Source organism: Ambystoma mexicanum, chromosome 4p (assembly GCF_040938575.1).
Source record: "Ambystoma mexicanum isolate Mex_15411 chromosome 4p, UKY_AmexF1_1, whole genome shotgun sequence".
NCBI lineage: Eukaryota > Metazoa > Chordata > Amphibia > Caudata > Ambystomatidae > Ambystoma > Ambystoma mexicanum.
The window spans coordinates 1,155,709,399-1,155,733,853 of NC_090927.1; the positions used below are offsets into that span (position 1 = coordinate 1,155,709,399).

The 24,455-nt window shown below is 47.4% G+C and overlaps 1 protein-coding gene across 2 annotated transcripts in view; it reads left to right on the forward strand.

The window, feature by feature from the left end:
- LOC138453690 (uncharacterized) overlaps positions 1-24,455 on the forward strand; it is a 724,495-nt gene that overhangs the window by 564,561 nt on the left and 135,479 nt on the right. For both annotated transcript variants that reach the window (XM_069606759.1, XM_069606758.1), the window contains one exon: positions 18,827-18,955. In XM_069606759.1, the coding sequence (XP_069462860.1) occupies positions 18,827-18,955 (129 nt within the window). The remainder of the gene's footprint in view (positions 1-18,826; positions 18,956-24,455) is intronic.

Sequence of the window (24,455 nt, forward strand, 5' to 3'; positions counted from 1 at the left end):
TTCACAATGCAATTTATTTTAAATACTTTCACAATGCAATTTTAAAAACAGGAGAAAACACAACTAAGCTTAAGAGTCTGCTATATGGTCAGGTTTCAGTGTAGAGTGAGGTTCTAACGAAACCTAACCTAACCTAACTCCTACCTTCGTAGTCGCTGCTGGTTGACAGCTGGAAACTAATGGCTTACCTTGCTGACACCTGCAGACACTGGCGTAGAGCCCTTCCCCATGATCCTTGCTGCAAAAGTCCTTCCAGTGTCCAGTCTTCTGTCTTCTTGATGAAGGAATTCAACAACCAGGTTTTTGGCTGCAGATCCTGAAGTCTTCCTGTGCTGCAAAATCTTCTTCTGTGCTGAGGTACTGTGCTGGCTTGGGTATTTACTTACATTAAGTCTCTTGTGATTCCTGTGTTTTTTTGGGGTAGTTTCTGTGATTGGGAGTCCTCTCATCCAGTGCACCCACGCCCCTGCTGGAACCCTCCTAGGGTGTCTTCTCTGAAGCCCCTGGACCCTCAACTAACTCTAAATGTAAAGTACCTTCTTGTTCTAACAGTCTTCCATAGGAACTCTGTCTTTTGCTACTTAAGAACCTATCCTGAGCTGCCTGTTGGACACTAGAGACTAGTGACCCCCCTTCTGCCACTTAGAACACTCATGCTCCAAGAATAAGGGAAATACTTCTAAGGATTGGGCCTTTTGCCTAGAAAAGAGTAAGTGTTTGAAAGTTACTTACTTGCAAAAGAAGTTGGTTGGTAACTGTAACTCTGAGAGTGAACAGTTACACAAGTTATTAATTACCTTCAAAATGTTCTGCCATTCTGAAAAGTAAATGTACAGTTGTTTTACTTAACTTAGTAATGTTCTGCCATTCTGAAAAGTATATGCAACATCTTTCTTTCCTGTCTCGCCATTCTAATAGAAGGTCAATGTAAGGTTATTTTACACACCTGTAAATTGGCTGTGCCTCTTTCCCAAAAGTAATGCTGTTGGCTTCACTTAACTATTTGTTCCAGAATACTAGTGTGTAAGTTCACCAACTGGGTCTTGCTTCCCGTGACTTGCTGTTAGCCTGTCCAGAATAAGTCTGCATTATGTTCTACCTACCTAAAATAGCCTTGAATCATTCATAAAGTCTAACACTGGGTTTTGCTTTCCCTGGTCTGTTTTAGACAGGCAAAAAAACAGTCTCAAGTTTATACCTGCCTTTAAGTTGCTTATAGCTCTTGTAAAAAGTGTATAGGGTTTACTTACCTTGAGTATAACTGTGTTATCCTAAAATAAGCTAGAGTTATTGCTTCCCTTAGTCTGTGAACTGAAAAGCAACTGTAATTGAATATTACACTCAAAGGTCCAACTCCCCTAGAATAACTGTGTTATCCTGAATCAGAGTTATAGGTGTTTTACTGTTCCTAGAATAAGTGTTCCACTATTCACAAAGTATATCGTCCAGTTGGTTTACTAAGGGATTACTTGCTGAGCGTCACGGTACAACTGCTAGGGTCTACGACCCTTATATTACTGAAAGTAATCTAAAAAGTAACTATTGGTTTGACTTTCCTAGAACTCCTGTTAAGTGTTCCAAATTAGGCTATATGCTTTGGTCTGTGTACCTTCAAGCATAGTGTTGTGTTTTTCTATAAAGCGTTTACATGATCTGTGATAGTACTTATTCCCCCTCATGATTTATCTGGGCCTACTTGTATTTAAATAAACCATGTATTTTTTACAAAACATGGTGTTTCTGTAGTCTTTGGACCATTTGCATTACAATTTCTTTGTACTGATTCTACAGCCCTGGCTGCTCCGGCTACGCTCCCCTGAACTCAGGTGGTACAACCTTATGCTAAGAGGGGAGTCTTGTACTGCCTCAGTTTAATGGTTTTACTAAGCCCTTAGTTGGACTTTAGAAAAACTGTCCTAACACCAACGCCTTTTAGAAGTCAGCTGCGATAATAGCTGATAAACCTGTTAGGCAATTCTTATGCTGATAGTGCTGTTTCCTGATAGTTTTTTAATCCAGCTGCACATTCATTCACAGTCTCTCTTCTAGTATCATATTCTTCAAGGAGTAAAAACAGCATAACTTAGTGGCAAGGGGTCAATAGTTATTGGGGAAGGGTGTACTGACATGTTTTTTGGATGTTGTTAGCCCTCTAGACCTTTGACTTTTGAATCAACGTGTTTCTCACTGCAGGGGCCATGCTGTGATTTTGCTATTTGATAATGCTGAGTGTGTATCTGAGAACATAGACTTACTTATAAGGAGTCTGTCATAACGTTTATCTTAAAGAAGGCACTTAGCACCTCACATTTGGCTCACACGTATTATACCGCATCCACCACAAGTCTAAGGGCTTCTTTATGGATAACCCACTGAGACAAACCTAGAGGTTTCATCCCTTCTTCTCAGGGGGAGCCACCTTCTTTGAGGCTGGGGAGGTGAGCCTGCTAAGCAAAATCCTCCCTAGGGGTTTGACAAAGCGGCACTCCCCTCAAGGGGAAAATGACCCACATTCCCACACGGAATCCCCTATGCATAAAACATTTTCTTCATACATTGTAACTCAAGAAATTGATGTGACATTCAACTGGGAGACTTAAAATAACATTAAAAGTACCTTTGGTGGATTAGCTCAATGCATTGCTGGACCCTCTGTGGGATTGACGGCTGAGCATTAGGAACACTACCCTTTCTTGTTACGGAGTGAGAATAAAGGCGCAATAATCCTTGAATGGAGAAGGAGAAGCAGTATGCCAAGGCAAGCCTCCGACGTAAGCATGTCACACGGGGATAGTGCTGCGCTGCACAGCAGAGATGATTATGGGGCAGAGAGAGACCTGAGCAGCAGAGAGATGCTACTGACCAGTCACAGAGCTGTGCTGAGTTGGCAAGACCGAGGCAATGAGGAGCCAGCCTTATCTGGAGGCGTGACCACACAGAAGTCATGGTGGGCCCGGGTCTTGAGAATTAACGCCAAATCCGAGACGAGGGAGGAACGAGTCTACCGCTCATCACAACCGAGTAACAAAGTCACTGGGAACACAGAGATAACCCAGAGGTGAACCTAGTGGAGAGAAACCCACATGAGTGGTGGAGAAATATTAAGGAGGTATCCCACCATCTATGACAACTGGGACTTTTAATATTTTAAGGAATTTGAGACTTTCTTTTGTAAATTTGGAAAACCTTGGCATGAAAGACAAGACTTGTTGAACCAGGGGGAATTCATGGATGCCCTAAGGGAGGTCAGGGTTTTCTCCCTCCGGGCAGGCGACCCAGCCTAGTTTTCTTTTTTGTTTTGTATGTGGTAGGGGCAGTTTAGAGGTTAGGTTTGGACAGAGGACCAGTTTTGTTATTTTTAATATTGACGAGCACCTTTGGTATAGTTTCTTAGGAAGGGATCTCCTATTTTAGCAGTATGGTTAGAAAGGTTTTTTTCTTTTAAGTTAAGTAAAACCTTTAAGACAATGTCCTCTGGTCTGGGTCCTTCTTCAGGCTTGCTACGTATGATGTGAGAAGTGGTATCTGAATGACCCGACACAGAGTCGGACCCTCATCCAAGGTTGCATGGCAAAACCCCTTAACCATCTTCCACCGAGAGCACACTGGGGGATAAAACCATCTTTGGGAACAAAGCCTAAAAATCCTAATTTAGAAAATAGGCAACCACAGCTCTTTCCACCAACCTCCTAACTGATGATGAGGATGAGCCTCAGTCCCCTCAGTCTAAAAAATGTTTTAAAAATACACGCCCACTGTCCTGACTCAAGACTCTCCTAGAAAGGATAATTCAAAATCAGGCCTATGCCGACTAATGGCACCAAGAGTAGATTTGGCTATTCAAATAACACAGGCCCAATGCAAGGTATTTAAACACTTCAAGAATGTAGGGAAATCCATGGAACCAAGGAGAGAATTTAAGCCATCCACCAGAGTCTTTGCTGGGGAAGCATAAACAAGGCCTGAAACACCCTTTTCTATCAGGGACATAATGGAAGAGACTACTCTTATAAACCCTTGTCTCTATCTGTCATAAATACAAAGGGCACCCTATGGGAAGATGTTGGGAGAAAGACAAAAAACAATCTCTACTTTACAGCCTGTTTTTCCTGTGGAGAAAAGGGACTTCTCACCAGGGCCTGTCCCAAAGACATTGCTGAGGAACCTATGGAGGTAGGATGGAAAGTGGTAGAATAGTGGACAGAAGAGAAGTGGGAGGAAGATCTGGAAGAGGCCGAGGTCTGCTATTGCAAACCTCAACCCTTCCGAACATGGGAGAGCATCCAAGTCAATGATATCTGTGTTAAAGTTCAGATGGACTCTGGAAGCAAACAGACCGCTAGTCTACACCGAAGGCATCAAGAATGGGGGAGCTGTAAGATTCACCTCTGTACATGGGGATGACAAGACCTACCCAAAAATTCCCCTTGCCCTTGAAGTCAGAGGTCATCCCACCCAGATAAGAGCAGCCGTGGTACCAGGCATACTGGAAGAAGTAATAATAGGTATGACCTTCCCTACCTTTCCATACCTACTTAGTCCTTTTCTTACATCTAGAGAATTTCAAAAAAATATTTCCCATTGTCCTCCTGAGAAACCTTTACAGAAAGCGATGATCCATTGATATGGTATGGGGGAGTGACAATATCAGAGGTACTACAGCCTCGGTAGAGGGGAGCTTCTCTTTAATGGGAGGGGTATGCGAGGAACCAGCACTGAGACGCGGAAACACAGAGGACTCCTGTTTATTGGTACAAAATGTTATTAAAATGATAAAAGGGGTTTGGAAAGGCCTCACTGTCTCTAAACTGGGAGATCTTTCCCTACCTCAACCAAAAACAAAGGGTCTGCCCTATGTCAAGAAGTCCAAAGCAAAAATGTCATGTGTCCGAAATCCTATCCTAGCCCTCTCATTCTAAAAGTAACTATAAGGTGGTGCGGGTATTGTCTTTGGCTTGGAAAGTGCACAAATGTTCAAGCTCAACAAAAAAGTATACATCCAAAAGACGTTTCAAATGGATAGTGTTCACAGTTCTAGGGAATGGCTCCCTTCCCCAGATTTCTCTCCACCAAAACAAATGTTCAAAAAGAATAACCAAGTTCATTGTAGCACAAGAGGATAATCCCCTCATGGTGTTACAATTCACTCCCAGGGAAATGACTCCCTTCTCCAGGTCTTCAAAATCCTAAAAGCATGAATCTTCGTTGGGATTGTCTTTTTAAAATGTCACAAATGCAATTAAACATTTGAAGTGCATGAATCATCTTTGGATTCCCTTTTCAAAGTACCACAACTTGGGTGCAGGGCACAGCCATACACAACATCCTGTATACTCCCCTGCCAGGTTCTTTTGTACAGTTCCTTTACACAATTTGGGTGCAGGTCTCTGACTCTGGTATACGTTCCTGCCAGGACTTTTGTACAACACAACCTTTTATTGGTGCGGATCCCAGATCCGCTCCTCACCTGGTATTCTCTCCTGCCAAGACTTTGTTACATTTCTCGCTCTCTCTCCCATTCAGTACAAGTGGTTATGGGTCTTCCCCAAGTTCTTCTTGTCACTGGTGTGTTTGTATTCTCTACTTTCGCGAGCACTGGGACCATGAAGATTAACTGTAAATACATATAGGGATGTCTCACTCCCCACTCTTGTACATCTTTTATTGGTCTCTTTTCATCTTTCTCCAGTGTCCCATCCCTTCACCATGGGCTCACCGGCAGGTTAGTCTTCTGCTGGGTTCGTCTGATTTTATTCAGGTCCAGTCTCTGCCTTTCTCAGAGTTCGGGTCCGGTCTCCACCTTTCTCAGAGTTCGGGCGGGTTTCCTTGACAGGGGTCCGGTGCTTTCCTAGACCCCCGCATGAATGAAGTTCACGTTGGCTTCATGCTCCTGTTGTGTCTCTCTCACTCCACCTCTCTCAGAGCTCCACTGTCTGCCGGCTGTGCTTTCTCACGATGCCGGTGCAAAGCCTTTGACAACCTCTCCCCTGGCTGGCGGCGCCATCCAGCAACGTTCAGTGTCCTGTCGGTTGCCCGGCTCACCGGTCTTCTAAGGAGTCTCTGGGCTGGACTTCCTTGTCGCTGCCACCACTCCACATCCCTTGAGGTTCCGTTTTGGACAACGACAATGCCTTTCTCTCGCCTGCTGCTTCCGTACCGGTCTGCACACTATTCACTGTCTTCCTAGTCGACACCTTAGAGGGTTTCTATCTTGCTTCCAACTGTAAGGGATTTAAACTCCTGTGCTGGTAAAGGAAACCGACTTGCACCAATCAAATTTGTGAAAACACTAGACAGCTCATTTTGGCTCACATGAGGGACCTTTACTCTTGCAGTCCTCTTCTTCGTCTCAGTATGTGTCATTTCACTTGATATAAGATATTTAAAAGTTCTGTCATCAGTTTACGCAGGCTAATGTGGGACACTGTCACAGTAAGCCATAAAGGCATGAGGGATTAACTGAGTATCCTTAAAAGAAAAGGGGATTATTGGTTCTTGGGGTGGCATGAAAATACCATGTCTCAAATGATAATGTCTCACACCCCCCTGAGGGTCGCCTCCCCTCATGTGATCTTACCTCGCATAGCCACCGCCAGGGTCAGGATCAGGTAATGGCTGCCTTACCCTGGCCACATGAGGAGAGGCTACCTTCGGGAAAGAAGTTATGACCTCATCAGATTCATCACACGTATGTGACAAATCTAGAGGTTTCGTCCCTTCTTCCCAGGGGGAATCCACCACCTTTGAGGCTAGGGAGGTGAGCCCACTTAGCAAACCCCTCCCTAGAGGTTTGGGAAAAGCATGACCTCACTGGCAGTGACTCCCACAAGGGGATAAGGACTTCCATTCCCATAGGGAACTCCCTATGCATAAAATAATGTCTGCATACATGGGAACTCGAGAAACTCATGTGACATTCAACTGTCAGACTCAAAATAAAGTTGAAAGTTGGTGGATTGACTCAAAGCTATGTTGGTCCCTCTGTGGGATTCGCAGCCAAGCATAAGTGTTAGGACAGTTTCTATGAAGTCCAACTAAGGGCTTAGTAAAACCATATATCTAAGACAGTATAAAACTCCCCTCTTAGTATAAGGCTGTACCACCTCAGTATTTGGTAGCATAGGCAGAGCAGGCAGGTTTATTTTAGGAGGGACAGAGGTCTGTAGCTTGGGACAAAGACATTGTAGCATACATATGGTCCAAAGAAACACTGAAACACTATGAGCTTCATTACGAGGTTGGCGGTAACACCGGTGGGTTTCCGCCGACCCCGAAACACTGTTTCCTACGCCTGACTTCCCAGTGCCACCGGGACATTACAAGTCCCGGCTGTGCAGGAAGTTAGGCGTCGGGTTTGGAAAGTCCCCATTCCCATGGAGTTGCCAACGGTGCCAGTGCTTCCGTGACAACTCTGCCTACCGGGGCCGTTGCATCTGGCAAGGTCAGACTTGCTGGGCGCAACTGCCCCTGCAGGCAGACTTGGAGTGTGGTGGCCCTGAAACAAGCCACCTGGTAAGCTTACCAGCACCCTTCTTTCCGGACCGACACACTCGTAATGAGGCCCTATGTATTGTAAAAATAAATCGTTTATTTAAATACAAATAGTCCAAGATGAATATTGAGTAAATAAGTACCATCACATTATATATAAACACAATTCTAAAAACCAACTTGATACTTAAGGGATACAACCCAAAGTATGACCTTATTAAGAATAGCAGTCAGTAGTTCAAGGTTTGGTAAATCTATAACACATTCAGAATGCAATCAGCTATTCTTGGGGAGTAAAACTAGATTACATATACTTTTTGAATACACGAGTAATTCAAGGGTAGTAAACTCTGTCAGTCATGCAGTAACACTCAGTTAAGAAATCACTTAGTAAACCAACCCTGTTACCAGGATACTTTTCTGAATAGTGGAACACACATTCATGGAACAGTATAAACCTATAACTACATGCATTATAACCTTCAGTTATACCAGGTGAATAAGACCTAATGGTGCAATAAACTATGAAAGTTGCTTTTCAGATCAGTGCAACACAGACTAAGGTAAGCAAGAACTCTTTACACTATTTTAGGATTGCACTAGACAGACCAAGGTCAGCTAAACCTGCAGTACACTTATTCAGAATGGCACACAGTTATCCATAAACCTAAGACTGTTTTAGAATCTGTATAAAGCAGAACAGGGAAAGCAAACCCCAGTATTACACTTTTGCGAATGACACAATGGGCCTCATTACAAGGGTGGCGGCCATGGTATGAACGTTCATACTGGGCCGCCACATTACGAGTTCTGCTCGCAGGTTCCTGACAGCCCTGGCGGACTGTGCGGCACCCGCGAGCAGAACTCGTGATTGCACCGGCACCGTTATCAGCAGCGTCCAGGTTCAGAGTTTTTATAAGTAACTACAGCACAACCTCTGCATTCTCTCCATGCATTTTCCAGCAAGGGGCGGTCTGGCTGTCCAATCAGTCAGTCAAATAACTTTAATCGGCTGTACTACCATAAAAGCACATCCTAGCAAAACATTTCTAACATTACACTTCCATATTTACAATCGAAAAAAAGAAAAGTTCCAGCGTGCTAGTAACTCTCCGCTGACAATAACACAAAGGAGCTAATCAAGACCCCTGTTACCTGGCATGGGGCAATTCTCAGATCTTAGTTCCACAGTCCCAGTACCACCCCAGTACCACGATAATTGCCAAATCGCCGGGTGCCTAAGGGAATGAGATTTGCACCAGATAGGGCGAACTTGGTAAGAAAGTGTTTGGGGGGGCCCAAAATGCTAGTATCATGGGACAGGCTGCCAACAATACTACTATCAATAATGGTCCAGCCATAACGCTTGAGTCTTCCCAGTACTTCCATGGCCATTTGTCCGTCCCAGAAAACTAATTTGATAGAGTCCTCAGGGTTGTCACTGATCAGTCTGTGACACCCCACCATGGCATCCCGGGTCACGAAGGCACAGTCCCCAACTGAATGGAGCCAATGGAGGCATTTGTTCAACAGGGCATCCCTCGGTTCAGGGAGCAGTTTGGGTACCCTATGGAGAAATACAGTAGACCCACTTGGCCCCCCTTTGCTTGGTGCTTGGGCGAACCCCCTACGCCCAAAACAATGGTTACTAGCACCAGTTGCCTTCACCATGGGGCGTTTAATACTCGCAATACTAGGGGCACAGTCTGCCAAGGTAAAGGGGTTACCACACGGAGTAAGGGACCTGGGGGGCTCTACAGGTGTGTTACATTTTAGTGACTGTTTAGGCTGGGGCTGGCTCATTAGAGTGGAGATATTGGGGACATTGGGAGCAGTGTTCGGATTGGAGGGTGGGGGGTATAGCCCCACAACAGCAATGGCCATACCTTGAATCTCCCCGATGGTCCCTCTCCGTGCCCCCCCTCCCCCCCCCCCGACCCCCTCCACTTCCCTGGGCCTTGATTAGGTCTAATAACAGTTTTTTAATAGCTGCCAATTCGGACAACACACGGTCACAGGAACAACCCTGGGAAGTTTGGACCTCTGTAAGTGGAGGACCTAAGGGAAGCGCAACTCCTCGGTTGAGTTGCTTGGATGCCCGAAGGGGGGTCAGTCGGAGGAAGGAACTAGCCCCTGAGTGCTCTGACAACATAGTCTTACTCCAGGAGCTGCAGATGGAACTGCCGATGGAACTGGGGGAAGGCTTTTCCTCAATAGAACCTTCGGTGACCATGTCCATAGAGTCTAAGGAAGGGGGTGCAAGGGTAGACGGGAGATGAGCTGCAATGCGGCCCAATGGATCGTGGGCAAAATGAGTAATACCAGAAGGGTGCCAGGTGGAAAACCGCTAGGCGCAGTGGAAACCAGGGGGGAGGCCAGTAAAGGGAAATCCTTGGGGAATTAGGATAAATCTGTGGACGCCTTCTCAGTTCCGTTGTCCAATGACTCGGGTATCTCAGCAGCTGGCATACAGTTTAGACTCGGAGGTTTGGAAGACAAGCTTGTGTTGAGCACAAGCTTTTGTTGATTCGTGCAGGTGGAGCCTTCCCCGGGTTTTGCAACATAGGGGTTGGCCAGGTAGCTGGGAAAGTCCCCACCGTGGTCAGCTAAGGCTGTTGGTTCCCCTCCCAAAGTGGTGAGGTTGGAACATTGCGTGGTCTTGTTTGTTCGGGGGCAGACCTGGAGACACTACACGAATGCTCCTTGAGAAACTCCCTAGTATCTCCCCCAAAGCAGGAATGATGACAGCAGCAGCTGCTGGGATGGGGATCCTGCCAGGATTCAAGTCAATGTCAGATGTATGGTCAATTCCCTTAATCACTCGACAGCCCCACCCCCTACCCATTTTCTTTTCGCTACCTTAATCTTGCGTTTGGTCAGGGTGAGGGTGAGTTTGCAAATTGGACAAATTGGACAAAAGGGCAGAATTGCAGAGAAAGAGGGGGGGCAGGTGAATGGTCCTTTGTCTCCTTTGTCTCCATTGAGAATCTTCCAACGATTCCAGAATTCTCCGCGCAGCATGCAAACATCCCACCCCTGACCGGCACACAATTTTCGGTTCACTCTCACCTCGGAACTGTCTAGGTCAGCAGTCCTTCCAGTCTGGTGTGGAGAGCCCAGCAGGCCGTTAACACCCCCGCAGGATGCCAACACCCCGCGCCCTTGTCCCCTGGTGGGGCAACGCTCGTATCTTTAAAGGGGGTGGGAGTGACAACAGAATCACCAATGGGAGCCCTCCTGGGCTTGAGCTGAGAGTGCCACGGGACGCCAACACCCTGTGCTGTTGTCCCTGCAGGCTTCCAATCAGGACAGCCAGTCCCACACTGGGTTGGTTCCTTTCAGGCAGAGTGGAAGACAAAGGGCTGCAGAGTTCTGGACTTCTTCCTCGCTTCCTGCCTTCTCAGACACGCTGGAGCCTGGGCAGGGAATCCAAAGGATTCCCGCCAAAGACAAAACTTCCACTGAGGTAGTTCCCACATAGAATGGCAGAGTTATACCTCAGAAACAGCAAGCATACAAGAAATGGCAAAAAAAGAAGGAGCCCGCCATTTTAGAACAATGGTGGCCCTCCTGTGCATTACTGCGGCTGAATTAACAGCCTGCGAGTAGAAATGACTAAAGGTCATCAAGGTAAAATCACTGCCACCAGCCATTCAAGTAAACTTACAATTGTAACAAAAATGTTACCAGGTAAGTAAGAAAGGGGATACATTATATCCCCCAAAACTCCATATAAAGTGGGTTGTGCTAGCTCACTTATAGAAAATGTAAAGGGAATGAAAATCCTTCTTTAGTATTTGGGAACAGTAGTTCACCGAAGTATAGGAAATAGAAATCAACTGGGGAACCCAAGGGGCAACCCAGCCTAAGCCTAAAAGTTGTAGGAAACTATAACTTCAACCATACACTATGGAGAGACATAAAAAGGTCACCCATAAAATTATTAATCATAATTATGAAAATCTTATCTAACAAGCAGCACACCTCTTTCTTGTTACAGAGCGAGAATAAAGTCATGATCACCCTTGAATGGAGGCAGAGAAGCAATACACAGAGGTGAGCCGCCGACGTGAGCATGTCACATGGGGGCTGGGATGCACGGCACAGCAGAGTCGGCTGTGGCGCAGAGAGAGACTGGAGCAGCAGAGAGATGTCGCTAACCAGGCACAGAGCCGGGCGAAATCGGCAAGGCTGAGGCAGTGAGGAGCAGGCTTATCTGGAGGCTTTACCACGCAGAGGATGTGGTGGGCCTGGGGCCTGAGAAACAACGCTGAATAAAGAGGGCAAGGTAGGAACAAGTCCTACGCTATTCGTGAACGAATCGAGGAACTGAGAGACGCAGAGACAAGCGGAGTAACAAACTCGCCCATCTTATGGAAGGAGCAGCAGAAAGCCGTGGAGTACGCCGCCGCTACGAAGCAGATGCCACCCCGCTGAAGCAAACACGATGGAAGAAAAGGTGCCCGAGTTGTACATAACGGAGGGGGGCAGACATAGCAGAGGGTAAAATGGGGCAAGGGAAGGGTAACCCTAAACCCGTTCAGGGTTCAGACGACCCAGAGAGAGGGAGAGTGAGAAACAAGAGACAATAAAGGTTGCCGGGAGCCCAGGAAACCTGAGCAGTGTAACCAGCCAAGCTTCCACACAGTCAAGAGACGCATATGTAAGCAGGGGCCATGAATACCCCATGGAGACAAATAAGACATTGGGGCAAAGAGACTCAATAAGACAAGTGAGGAACATAACCCAGAGGTGAACCTAGTGGGGAGAAACACACACTAGTGGTGGAGAAGGATTAAGGAGGTATCCCACCAACTATGACAACTGGGACATTTAGGAACATGACTTTTTTTTATAAATTTGGTAAACCTTTGAAACTTTGTCAAGAAAGACAAGAATTATTGTTCCTGTAAGCCCTGATGGAGATCAGAGTGAAGAACTCTAAAGGCAGCAGACCTTGGCTAGTTTTCCTCTCTGTTTTCTAAGTGGTGGGGCAACTTTAGATGTAAGTATAGTTTCTTAGAAAGGGAACTCCCCTTTTAGCAGTTGGTTTAGAAGGGCGTTTTCTTTTAAACCCTCGCAGGACAAGACCACGGTGTTGTGCGATGCAGGTATTTGGCGGTGATGGGGTAGCAGCGCAGATTGTGAGCATGGGGGATCTCTCCCTCCATCTGCGTCCGCAAGATAAGAAGGTGAGGGTGAGTAGCATTGCTGCACTCCACGCACCCCCCTGACCTTGCTCGTCTGTCCCATTCTCCCCCTTTCCCCACACGCGTCCCCCTTGCAACTGTCCCCATTTCCCCTGCCTGCAGGTCCGCCCTTCCCCACGTGTGCTTCCTTCACAACTTAGACCCTGCTTCCCCTGTCTGTGCATCTGCCCTTTCCCTTCCCCTTGTTTGCTCCCTTTGCAACTTAGGCCCGCTTCCCTCACCTGCACGTCTGCCCTTTCCCTTCCCCGTGTGCGCTCCCTTCACAACTTGGGCCCAGCTCCCCCCGTCTTCGCGCCACCTGCGTCCCCACGCAAACTGTTCCCGCTCCCCCTGCCTTGCGCATGTTTAGCATTGCTCCCCACGCAACTGCCCCAGCTTCCCTGGCCTAGCCCATCCCTCTCTGCATTGCTCCACACGCAACCTGTCTGCGCTCCCCTGGCCTAGCACATCCTTCTAGCATTGCTCCTTGCACAACTGCCACTGCTCCCCTGGCTTGGCGCATCCTTCTAGCGTGCTCCCCATGCAACTGCCCCATCCCCTGGCCTTGCGCATCCCTCTCTGTGTTGCTCCCCACACAACCTGTCCCCAAACCCCCGGCCTAACGCATCATTCTAGCGTTGATCCCCGCGCAACTGCCGCCGCTGCCCTGGCCTAGTGCATTCCTCCCCACGCAACCCAGTCCCTCCTCTCCTTCCTCTTCAGGCTTCCCTGAGCCGCGTCCAGTGTATTGTTCTCTGCTTGTGTCTCTGCATTCCATGCCCTTTCGTACTGGGCCTATTGTATTGTCAATCTATTGCATTGCTTGCATTTTCTTCTAACTTCCAGGTCTCCTTGGATTAAAAGTGTTTGCGTATTGTATTTTGTAGTGTGACCCTTGCATTGTATACATGCTGCATCGTGTGCATCTCTCTTCTTTCCCTCCAGGTCCCCTAGGACTACCAGTTTTGCAAATTCTGTATTGTACTTGCATTCTCATGCCCTGTACATTTCTTGCTTGCATTGTTTTTTTCCACTCACTCTAGGGACCTCAAGGTTCCAGTGTTCTTGTTCTGTGGTGTACTTACTTGTTGCCCCCTCTATTGTGCGTGACCTCTCTTGGGCCTCCCTCCTGTTTGCCGCCAGCATGTGGCCCCCGTCCCCTCCTGCCTGGGCTGCCCCCACCCCTTACTCTCTGCTCGCACCCTCAATGGTGCTCTCTGTCTCCCCTATCTTCTCGAACTGCTATTCTGTCGACTATCCTATCCTTCTTTCTAAGTCTGGTAGGAAGAAGCTCAAAAGGGACATCCTGGTCTACAACCCAGGCCTCCCTATCACTGATACCTACACCGGTTCTTCCTCTGGACAGACTCTCACCAACATCCTCTTTCTTTTTCCCTCTCCAGGCCTATGAACCTCCGCGCCCCCATATGGTCTCTGTTCTCTCTCCTTTTTCCTCCTCTCCCATTAAGGGTGGCTCCCGGTGGAAGGCCCTCCTGGCCTCCTTCCACACCTACAAGACAGTCATTAATGTCTACTTCAATGGCACCTTCTTGGTCCAGGGCCCTCAGGCCAATCTCCTTTTCGATAACCATTTCCCACGTCTTATCAACTTCCTTCCTTCTCCTACCTAACCCTGTCTGGCTCCTTTGCCACCTTCCTCCTCAACCATCTCTCTGGCACCCTCCTCTGGCTGCTCTGCTGCCTCCTTCCACTGCACCACTCTGGCTCCCTCTGCTGCTTCTCTCGCCGCTCTGCCTTCTTCTTCCCCCGCCACCTCTCAAGCACCCTCTTCCTCCTCTCTGACTACCCTGCCATCTCCTCCTTCCTCCTTGTCAGAACACTCTGGTCCTAGGCGCAGGAGCGACGCAGTACCAACCACCCCCACTATGGTCGTGGAGCCTGCAAGTCGAAGCTTACGCAGGCTACCCGGACCAGAGCAGGGAAGGAGGGTTAGGGTCTCGTTGATTGGATAGGTTGGGGGATTTTAGGGAAACCGGATTGAGGGTTGGGTAGAGGTTGTGGATAGGACGGGGAATTGAAGGGTTGATTGTTGCACACTTTAGATTGTACTTGGTACCAAGTAGCTATTTGCACACCACCTCCACATAGTCAGACTTAGGCCCCCTCACTGTTCAATCTAACGTACAAGTCTAAGCCATGCACCTAATTCTGTCCACAACTAATTAGCATTTTTTCAGCATGCAAACTTAGCTCTGGGTTTCAGTGTCCTGTCCATGATGAAGCCCTCAAGTCTTGTGGCAGGTCCGTAATGTTCAGTGCTGGTCCAAGAAGCTAAAAGAAATAACACAAGTTAGGGTGTTGCCTCCGCAGTCCCATAACCTTCTCATTCATTCCTCACACACACAAACACACAACATTCTAGCTGCCACCCGGGCTCAAATCACGGGCTTTTGAGTGTGCCAAAGTTTGCCACTCTTCGGGGCTTTTCCACTTGTTCCTGATGTGGAAAAAATGCCAGTGTTAACTCCCACAGGGGTCTTCCTTCAGACCGCCGCAGTAACTTTTGCCCATGTGTTTTCGCCTCCCGTGCGCCGAGTTTTCCCTGGTTCCAGGAGGCGGGAACACACGTACTAGTGTTTCGTACGGTTCACTTCCCCACTACAAATGCAAGCGCGGATTAGCGACGCGCCTAGGACACGCCCACTTATCTTTCCTGTAGGCGCAGGGGCTAGGAATGGGCGGGCTAAAGCCCCCTGCGCTTCTCCCCCGATCCCTCTGATCCCCAAGATGGGTTTAAAGACTTATCTTGCGGGAGCGAGGGGCCGAACTGCTTCTCCGGCGGGGCGGGGCGGGGCCCCTCGCGAATGATTCTGGAGGAGCTGGGCTTTGCACGTCCTCTCCTTCCGAAGTCTCAAGCGCAAGCCCCGTGCCTCGGGGCTTGCGCATGCGCGTTGATGTGCCACACCCTGCTGGACTCCTGATTGGCCCGTGGCGCCCCCGAGCATGCTGGGAGTTGTAGGCAGGAGACTGCTTCTGCTGGGAGCTGTAGTTTTTGAAGGCTGCTTTTCTGCAAAAGGGGCACAGCAGCCTTTTAAATGGATACAGCTTTCTGGACCCAACTTGTACGTTCATCACAGCCCCCACCATGCCCCTCTGCACCCCTTGTCTTGGTTTGGTCTTGGCTTTGGTCCTGACACTCCTCTGCCCATTCTCGGACACCTGTAACACCTCTGCAGGGTGTATCTCATGCCTGTAACCCTCCACGGAAGTCTTGCAAAGGAGGAAATCTGCTCAACGTCGCTACTCTTAACTCTCGCTCCGCTGTCAAACACTCCTAGGATATCTGCTGTCTCCTCGTAGAGCTTGATCTGGATGTACTTGGTTCACGGCCAGCTCTGTCACAGGCTTTGACACTCTCCTCCCTGATGGCTACAAGATCCTCTCCATGAAGACTTGCTTTCTAATCTAGACTCTAACCTTCCCTCTGTCCTCATTCTCCTGGATCTATCCTCTGCTTTCGATACAGTCAATCACGCCATCCTGCTCAATCGCCTCTGTGACAACCATGGTATCTCCAGTCAGGCCGTAGCTTGGTTGACCTCCTTTATCTCAGATCGACCCTCCCAGGTCCAACTGGGGTTTTCCTTTCTTCTATCCCTCTCTCTACATGTGGTGTTCCCCAGGGGTTTAACCTCTCTCCCTGGCTCTTCAACCACTACCTGGCACCTCTGCCCCACTGCATCTCTACCTTCTAGTCTAACTTACAGTGTTATGCGGATGACACTCAGCTCTCCTTCAGGCTCCCCTCAGCCCCTTCTGCTCCTTCGCTCATACCTGACTGTCCACAATTCAGGAATGGTGTGCCTCCAATGATCTTTGCCTTAATGCCAGTAAAACTGAGATCCTCCTCAATGGGACACCAGCTCCCACCTTCCCTCTCACGCTTGCCGCCCACCCTGGGCCCTCTACCTGCACCTTCCTGTGAGGCTAAGATCCTTGGTGTCATCTTCCACTCCACACTCTCCGTCTCTCCTCACATCTCTGACGTCTCTAAGAAGTCACACTATCAGCTGCACCTCCTCAGAGGTATTCTGCCTTTTCTCACTTTCCTCCAGAAGCTCACTATCTCCAGAGCCCTGGTTCTCTCTAGGCTGGACTACTGCAACAGCCTCTTTCTCAATCTGCCTTCCTCTACTCTTGCCCCTTTACAACTTATCCAGAACAGGACTGCGGACTTCTCCTTGGCCTTAAGCCCAGGGATCATATCTCTCCAGCTCTGAAAACTCTCCACTGGCTCCCTGTGGCTTCAAGGATCAAGTTCAAGACCCTCTGCATCGCACACAAGGCTTTCTGGGGCCGGGGACCACACTGCATCCAACTTTCTCTTCCTAAGCACCTTTCTTCTCGAGCCCTCCGCTCATCCACCTCCAACTCTCTGAGGGTCAGGTGCTTCTCGCGCAGAATGAGGGGTAGATCTCTGTCCTCGGCTGGGGCCTCCCTTTGCAACAGCCTCCCTGCCTCTCTCAAACTTGAGCAGGACCACCTAAGGTTCCGGAAGCAACTCAAGACCTTCCTTTTCACTTCCTCTTTCTCCCTCCCTCTCCCTTGCTGATGCCCCTGTCTGTTGCACAAACTGGTTACCTGCCCACCCCCTCAACCTACGGGACAAGGCTCCTGCACAACCAGTTGCCCTTGCACTGCCTCCGGGCCGCCCAACCACGTAGGGACTGTATCTGCAACCCTACAGTCCCCTGATTCTCTGCACTTATGAGCCACCTCCCTGGCAGCGCTTACGCGTTCCTTTGCACTCCCACCTGACCCCCTCACACTTCTCCCCTTTCTTCCCCCCGCACTTGCGTGATCTGAATGACACAAGGCCTGGTAAGATAGTTGTTTTGTCCTCATTCTGTCTTCCCTTCCTTTTCTTGTCGCGTCTAGAAACACGTGTGTACAGGTGCGTTATAAATGACTTATCATAAGTTAAATGAAAGCCTTTACGACGATGTCCTCTGGTCCGTTTCCTTCTTCTGGTTTGTCACACCAACCAGTGCCCGTCCTCCCCCTTAGCACAGAGAATCCCTACCACCACACCCAGCGTCCTCCCTCCCCTGAGCACCGAGAATCCCTGCTGACACACAGGTATCAGATGCTTCCAACCTGTCCTCATCAACACAATAGTTTGCCGGACAGATAGCACAGCGAGCTGAGCGCTCGTTCTGACATGTGTGCGCAATTGCGGAGGTGCGCAGGTTCGTATCCAGGCAAGGCCAACTCAGCGTTTTAATTCTCCTGAGGTCGATAAATTGAGTACCACACTGTGGTATAATAATATCAACTGTGATTTCAGCGCTTAAATACCTGTGGGTGTGTAGCGCAATATACAAACTAGTTGCTGTTATTATCCACACAATCGTTTTTAGCATCTGCCTCTATCTATATCCTTCCTTTTACAAAGGGCTCCATTATTGACAGACGAGTGCTTTAAAAGACCTTACCTTACACAGCTGGCATGTTGGCCCACATCGCTCGAGCCTACGCTCAGAGCATTTTTTTAAACTAAGTGAAGGATATCAGATCTCACATGATACGATGGCTTAGTGTTCTCTCAATTTGACAAAGAGATGTTTGTTTAATGTATTGTTGAACAATTAAGGAAGAGGGTAAATATGATCAGCAACATTGCAATACTTTTTTTGAATTCACACTTGATCTGGCATTGAACTCCTCTCATATCAGTAAATGTACTGACGTTCTTCTGCAGGGGTAAACAACACAAGTTACAAGCCGCTAGCCTGCCACAAAAAGTAACTCCCCAACTCACTTCCCCACCTACACATATATCACACATGCTATTTCTAGGGACGAGTGCAAGTTGTGCACCCTGCCTTTAGCACAGCATTGTAAGGCCAGCTGCTAGCCTGTTCTAAATGTTGATGTATAAGGATACCGAGGCTGGGTAGATGCAATGATTTTCCCCAAGATCACACGGTTTGGTCTTGTGGGTAAGCCAGCATGACAAGGCGGGTCTCTTGACATCTCATTCCTCATCTGAACCCTCATGTCATGCACCTTTTCAAGTTCGCCTTTGTGCCTCCAAAGTGTTTATGATATGTAATAATGCTATGATCAGATTTCAATAACGGTGCCTTCTGCAAGAGCTCATGGTTAATCTCTGCTGTTTTCAGGAAGCACTTCTGTGTGAAGAGGTACTCGAGCGCATGGGAACTCTGTTACAAACTCAAACTACCAACACAGTGATAGTGAGCCACGCTGCCTGCATTATTGAGAACCTGAGCCTTTCAGAAAACATCCAGGTGGGTAGTTGTCCAGTATTGCACATCCAATGACTTCTGAGTGCCTATCAATATAAAATCAAGATGCTTGACAACTTTTGTGGTATTTCGTCTGCAGTTGTGGTTCTGTTATCTCAGTCTTGCAGCAAGCTTGTTATAACTGCTAAAGACCGATGAGTGCTAATTTTTCCGAACAGTTTTTATTGAACACAACCATTAATGTGCAAATGGATTATTCTACGGTTACAGCCAATCCAATCAAAAGGAATGGCAAACACCACTGCATCATGAACACAACGTTAGTCTTCAATGCTTGTCCTCAAAGCAAGAGTCCTCTTGTTCACAATGAAGAAAGTAATGACGTCAGCCAACAAGCGCCGTTTGAGCAAACTGAGGCGACTCAATTATGGATACAATACGGTTGTGAACTTTCTAGAACCCTCACCAGGAGCCAGTTTAACAAACTGCAGGAGAACAAGGACTACACGACAGAAGACACAGCAGAAAGGAATGAAGGAAACGGAAAAGGAGTGAAGGGAAAGGTGCAGTGGGTGGAGACAATTGCATATGGTGGCAGTCAGATAGCTGGGCGTGTCCTATATAGATTTTTGTACGCAGGTTGGTTTTGCAAACGGAGGTTATTTATTTTAAAATCTTTTTATTGGCATTTATAAATTGCATGTGTTCAATGCACCACTTTTTCCACATTTATCCAAACATATGCATGATGAATGATTATAAACAACAAAATAACACATTAACAAAAAATATACTGTCTTCACTTTACCAGCCAGTTAACTACTATCAGTTACTCTTTGATGTACGTTTATATGGGGGTATTCTTGCAACAAGCGCCATTTTCGGGTGGGGAGTAGCTTCTGGGGCAGTACTACCCTCACAGTGCTTACAATTTTATTTATTTGTTTGCATTTTTTTAAAGCGCTCACACAGCCCGCGGGCATCGAGACGCTGTTACATGAATTGTTTGTTTTTTAGTTGCGTAATTGTTTTTTTTGTCTTAGTTGCCTATTTGTAACACGCTTAAATGCAGAGGGTTCTAAGCGCGGACGCGGGGATCGAACCTGTGTTGCTTTGTGTCGTCTTGCTTCCAAGCCGAACAATTTGCAGCTGAGCTATATAGTGTCATAAGTATCCTCCTAGGCATGTCATATTTGCATTCAAGGGGGTTTGTCGTCAGATGGGTGAAACATGTCCCAAACCAGCGTTTTCCAGGCTTCGTATGCATCAGTCACATTCTCTTCCGACCTGGATACCCCTTTGCCCCATACTCTGGTTTCTGCCTCTGCCCAATGCTCAAATTCCCTGTGCCATCTGACGTATTGCGGGCCCCCCATTGCTTTCCATGCCATTGCAATAGTTCTCTTGGCCAGTATGCACACCATATCCATAAACTTAACCACATGCCTTGCAAACTGAGGTTATGGGGGCCTCTCTGTCCTGATTCATATTTTCCCATTGTTTGCATTCTGACATGTCATGCACTTTTTTAATGCAGGTCCCATCTTTGCATTTGTGAGTAAGGTGTATTCCATGAAAGCTGCACACTGCAAGTTGGAAAGCAGGAATAGGAACAGAGTTACTTTCGCGTGTTTTCTGTAAGCCCGGAAGACAGTGCACACTATCAAGGTATACCATACAAAGCTCCTGGGTGGACACAAAAAAGGATATCCTGGTAGATTACAGCACACCCTACAGCGGGATATTGGCTTCTGAAATAAAAAAGTCTCGGGACTGGTGAGAACCATGAGAATGTTTGAACACCCGCAGACTCCCTATTCCAAGACTGGGAGAACAACCAGACATAGGATAAGGGACTGTTATTGGAAAGTCTGCAAAAGCTAGACCCACTCTACTAAAAGAGTAAAGCAAATCTCATGTGTTAGGAATATAGGACAGTGGTCTCTGTGGGTTTTGTGGCATGTAACTACTCTGTTCTGATCAAATCATTGCTCAAATTACTTGTTGATGCGAAAAGGTTTTGAATTATTAACCACACTGATATCAACCTGCGGCAGCAGTCCCTTTTGCTTTGGTTTAAGTATTATTATTGCTCACTCTGCTGCCTGTCCACCAGGGCTCCCAATTTTCTTGCCTTGTTACACTCTACTAAAAGAGCACTCTGGGTAGGGATTGAAACCATTGCGTCCCTCCACCCAAAAATATGAAGTGGTGTGAAGGGGGGAATTTGGGGACGTCGCAATCACCTGGAGCAAGGCATTGTGTATCAACACAGTAACACATGTAGGGGTTTATTAAACTAGGTACTCCCCCCCATTAACACTTACAGGAAGGAGAAACCAGTAGATCATGCGCCTTTCAGGCATTTTCCGCATGTATCCAAATATCCACGGAAATTTTAGGAAGCCAACCCCCTCCCGCGTTCCCATAACAGGTAGAAGAGGGTATTGAAAATGGACCTTTTACAATGTTTGGCGTATATCCCCGTGACCCACTTCTCTCAGTGATGGTTTCACTGACAGCTTGTATTGTACTCTTTTTCCTCCCATTATGGATTATATTGCTCGAGAACATTTTTCCCAGGTTGTACACAATGAGGCCCCTCGTATTCTTTTATGGATTTGTTCAATAGTATTGCCTAATATCTGTCAGGTTATCATTCTGCTTAACTAAGAAACCTGTTTCTCCTATAGCTCCCCCAAAATCTCCCACAGTCTGAATCCTGCTTGATCTTGCATCAACCCCTTCCCTACAGCTTTTGCTGGCCGAAGACCCCTACTCGGACAGTGGGCAGCCATATGCCTCTGATGATGGCGGTTTACTCCCGTTACTAGCATACTATACTTGGGGAAAAGATTAATCATGACAAAAAGTCAACGTCTCTGTTTTGGTGGTCAGGAGCTGGCAAAGCAACATGTGTTACAGACATGGAAACTGATCAATCAGTCCAGGTGGCATCTATGAGTGGAGATGCAAACAGCCAATCTTGTTTAGATGCGTATCTTGGTTTGCGCTGTCTTGTGTTGGACAGCGAGGTCCTCTCTAAAGCTATCTCTCATATATGCACTTCCTGGTGAAAAACGAGTCTGAAGTCATGCCCGTTCCTCACACACTATTGTGGTGTCCTTAAATGTACCACCCCTCTTTAGCCTTTTCCTACCATGTATTGTATAAGTTTGGGATTTGTGTACCCTGAATAACTTTTACATCATATGTTTGACAAAAAGATGTGCATAAAGTTTCCAAACATGTACTTTGAAAACTGTGTGAAAACAAGAAAACTGTCTTAACAGGTCTCCAGAACACCGTATAATTACACAGTTTGCATGTACAAAGCAACAGAGTGTTTCAAAGTTTTGCAACATTGTAAGAAAGGTGCTTTCTACCTACTCGAGTTCTACAGATTTTAGGCACAGATAGCATCCTGTGTCAAGTACTGTGTTTCCTAAAATTCCCTTCTCGGTCACAGGGTACACATAACAGGTTCCGAGGGAGTCAAATATGGATTTGGGAGCAGGAAGAACATGGGAGACCAGAAGAACACTACAGAACGTATCCCTAACCCAGGTTACCTGGTCTCTGCTGACAGATTCAGAAAAACAGGAGTACATCTCCCATAATTCCACCCTCCTGTTGATCAAAAACCCTGACTGAATTTAAGAAATTACATGTGTGAGCAGGAATACTGTAGGAAGGACTGGAGCACCACACAGAAGAGTTTTCAACTCCCAAAGAGGACAATCACAGGGCTGCATCCTTAATACCGAGGGAAGCAGAAGGAAGCAGCAGAACACTCAGAGAGAGCTCACTTTCTTCAAGCTTAGGAGAGATCAGCAAAGGAGAAAGCTCAAATCGCCCTTACATCTGCAATCATGATGGGGAAGAGACCCCTGTATGTATATATTGTGACAAGCTTCCCTGTCTAACGTCGGGGAACAACAGCGAAGTGGTCAAAGGGGTCAGGTGCCACCTAGAGCTAGTGGATTCTGAATCCAAAGGGAATATATGGGAGATCCCTAGATCAACCCCACTCGGTTGCTGCACTAAGGCCATTGGCAATCACTGGAGTAATCGCATCCACACTTCAAATGATGACCCAATGTGGTAAGGTGGTCAACTACAAACCCATTCAGGACACCCCTAACTAATGGACCAGAACTTTTGGAGAGATATTTCAACCAACTAGCCAGGTCCAAACAGGACGAGTAGAAAATAATGCATTTCCCTTTAAGGGAACAGAGCTGCAGCATTGTGAATTCTTGCCAAGTGTGTGGATACATTTCTTTCTTTGTCACAACTGCAGATTAAATCATTCCAATGAGTGATTGAGACCAACTCAGTCCATGGTAGTCCCACTGATACATTGTTGCACTTGACAAACAAACTGAAGGAAAAGAAACATATTGAGTTTACTGCGCAAGGTGGCTAACAATGTTCTTCCCCTCTCGATAGCGTTGCAAGGACTACAATGTTGCCGTTTACCTGGTTATGAACGTTTCAATTAACTATTTCCTTTCCTGCACAGTGGGTTCCCTAGCTTCAGATTTAGATGCGTGGGACACAATTTAAAGCAGGCATTTAAAGCAGGCAGTGACAGAAAGGCTCCAACCGGCAGGAAAGGAGATCACCCACATGTCCAGAACCATTTCAAAATACAAGATAGTGGCAGGCCTTGATTAACTTTAGGCTAAACCCCTTTTAGCCCATATGACCATAGACACATCGCCCAATCACATGTCAGTCCAGCCTACATGATCCAAGTGAAATCCATGTCCCTAAGCACCACCCAAGGAGAGGTGAGACCAGACTAAAAAGCCAGTCTGCTCACCTTAACAGAGTGGGGTGTTTTGGAGGAAGGGGGTTGGAGGAGGTTGGCAAGAGAGAGCTATGTTGAGGAGAAAGGAGCATGGAGGAGGTAGCTGGAGGCTGGTACGAGGAGCCTTAGAAAAGGAGGAGGCCTGTAATGTGGAGTGATATTGGAGGAAGTGGGTTGTCATCAGGATGGAGCCGTATTGGAGGAGGAGGGCTATCATCTGGATAGAGAGTGTTGGATGAGGACGCATGTTAGAGGAGGAGGGCGTTCGTTTGGACAAGAGAGTTAAGGAGAGCAGAGACAACATAAGTTGTCCCCAGTCAGAGAAGAGAAGAGTGCAGTCGTACTATCAGGCTAGAGGGAGATATGCTTCTTCAGTCAGAGGAGGCGGGAGGAGGCCAAGTGACCCCTCCACCCCCAACCCATTAAGAACAGGAAGGCACCTGTAGGCCAGCTTGGTCAAAAACTGACCCTGGAGGCGGGAGAAGGAACAAGATGGTGCAACTTCACCAAGGGGCAGGAAGGCCATGTCAGGAGTAGCAAAGAGGAGGAGTGTCCTGGGGACCAAGACACTAGAGCAGGGAGATGGTCTGGTGACAGTGATCTACCCTAGCACCTCTCTACTACCTTGGGAGAGCAGACCACTCTTGAAAAATATCCATCTCTTTCTGGAGGAGAACCGAAGACTTTCTCTGGTCCATGATGCTTTTGTCTTTCAGGGTCCCTACT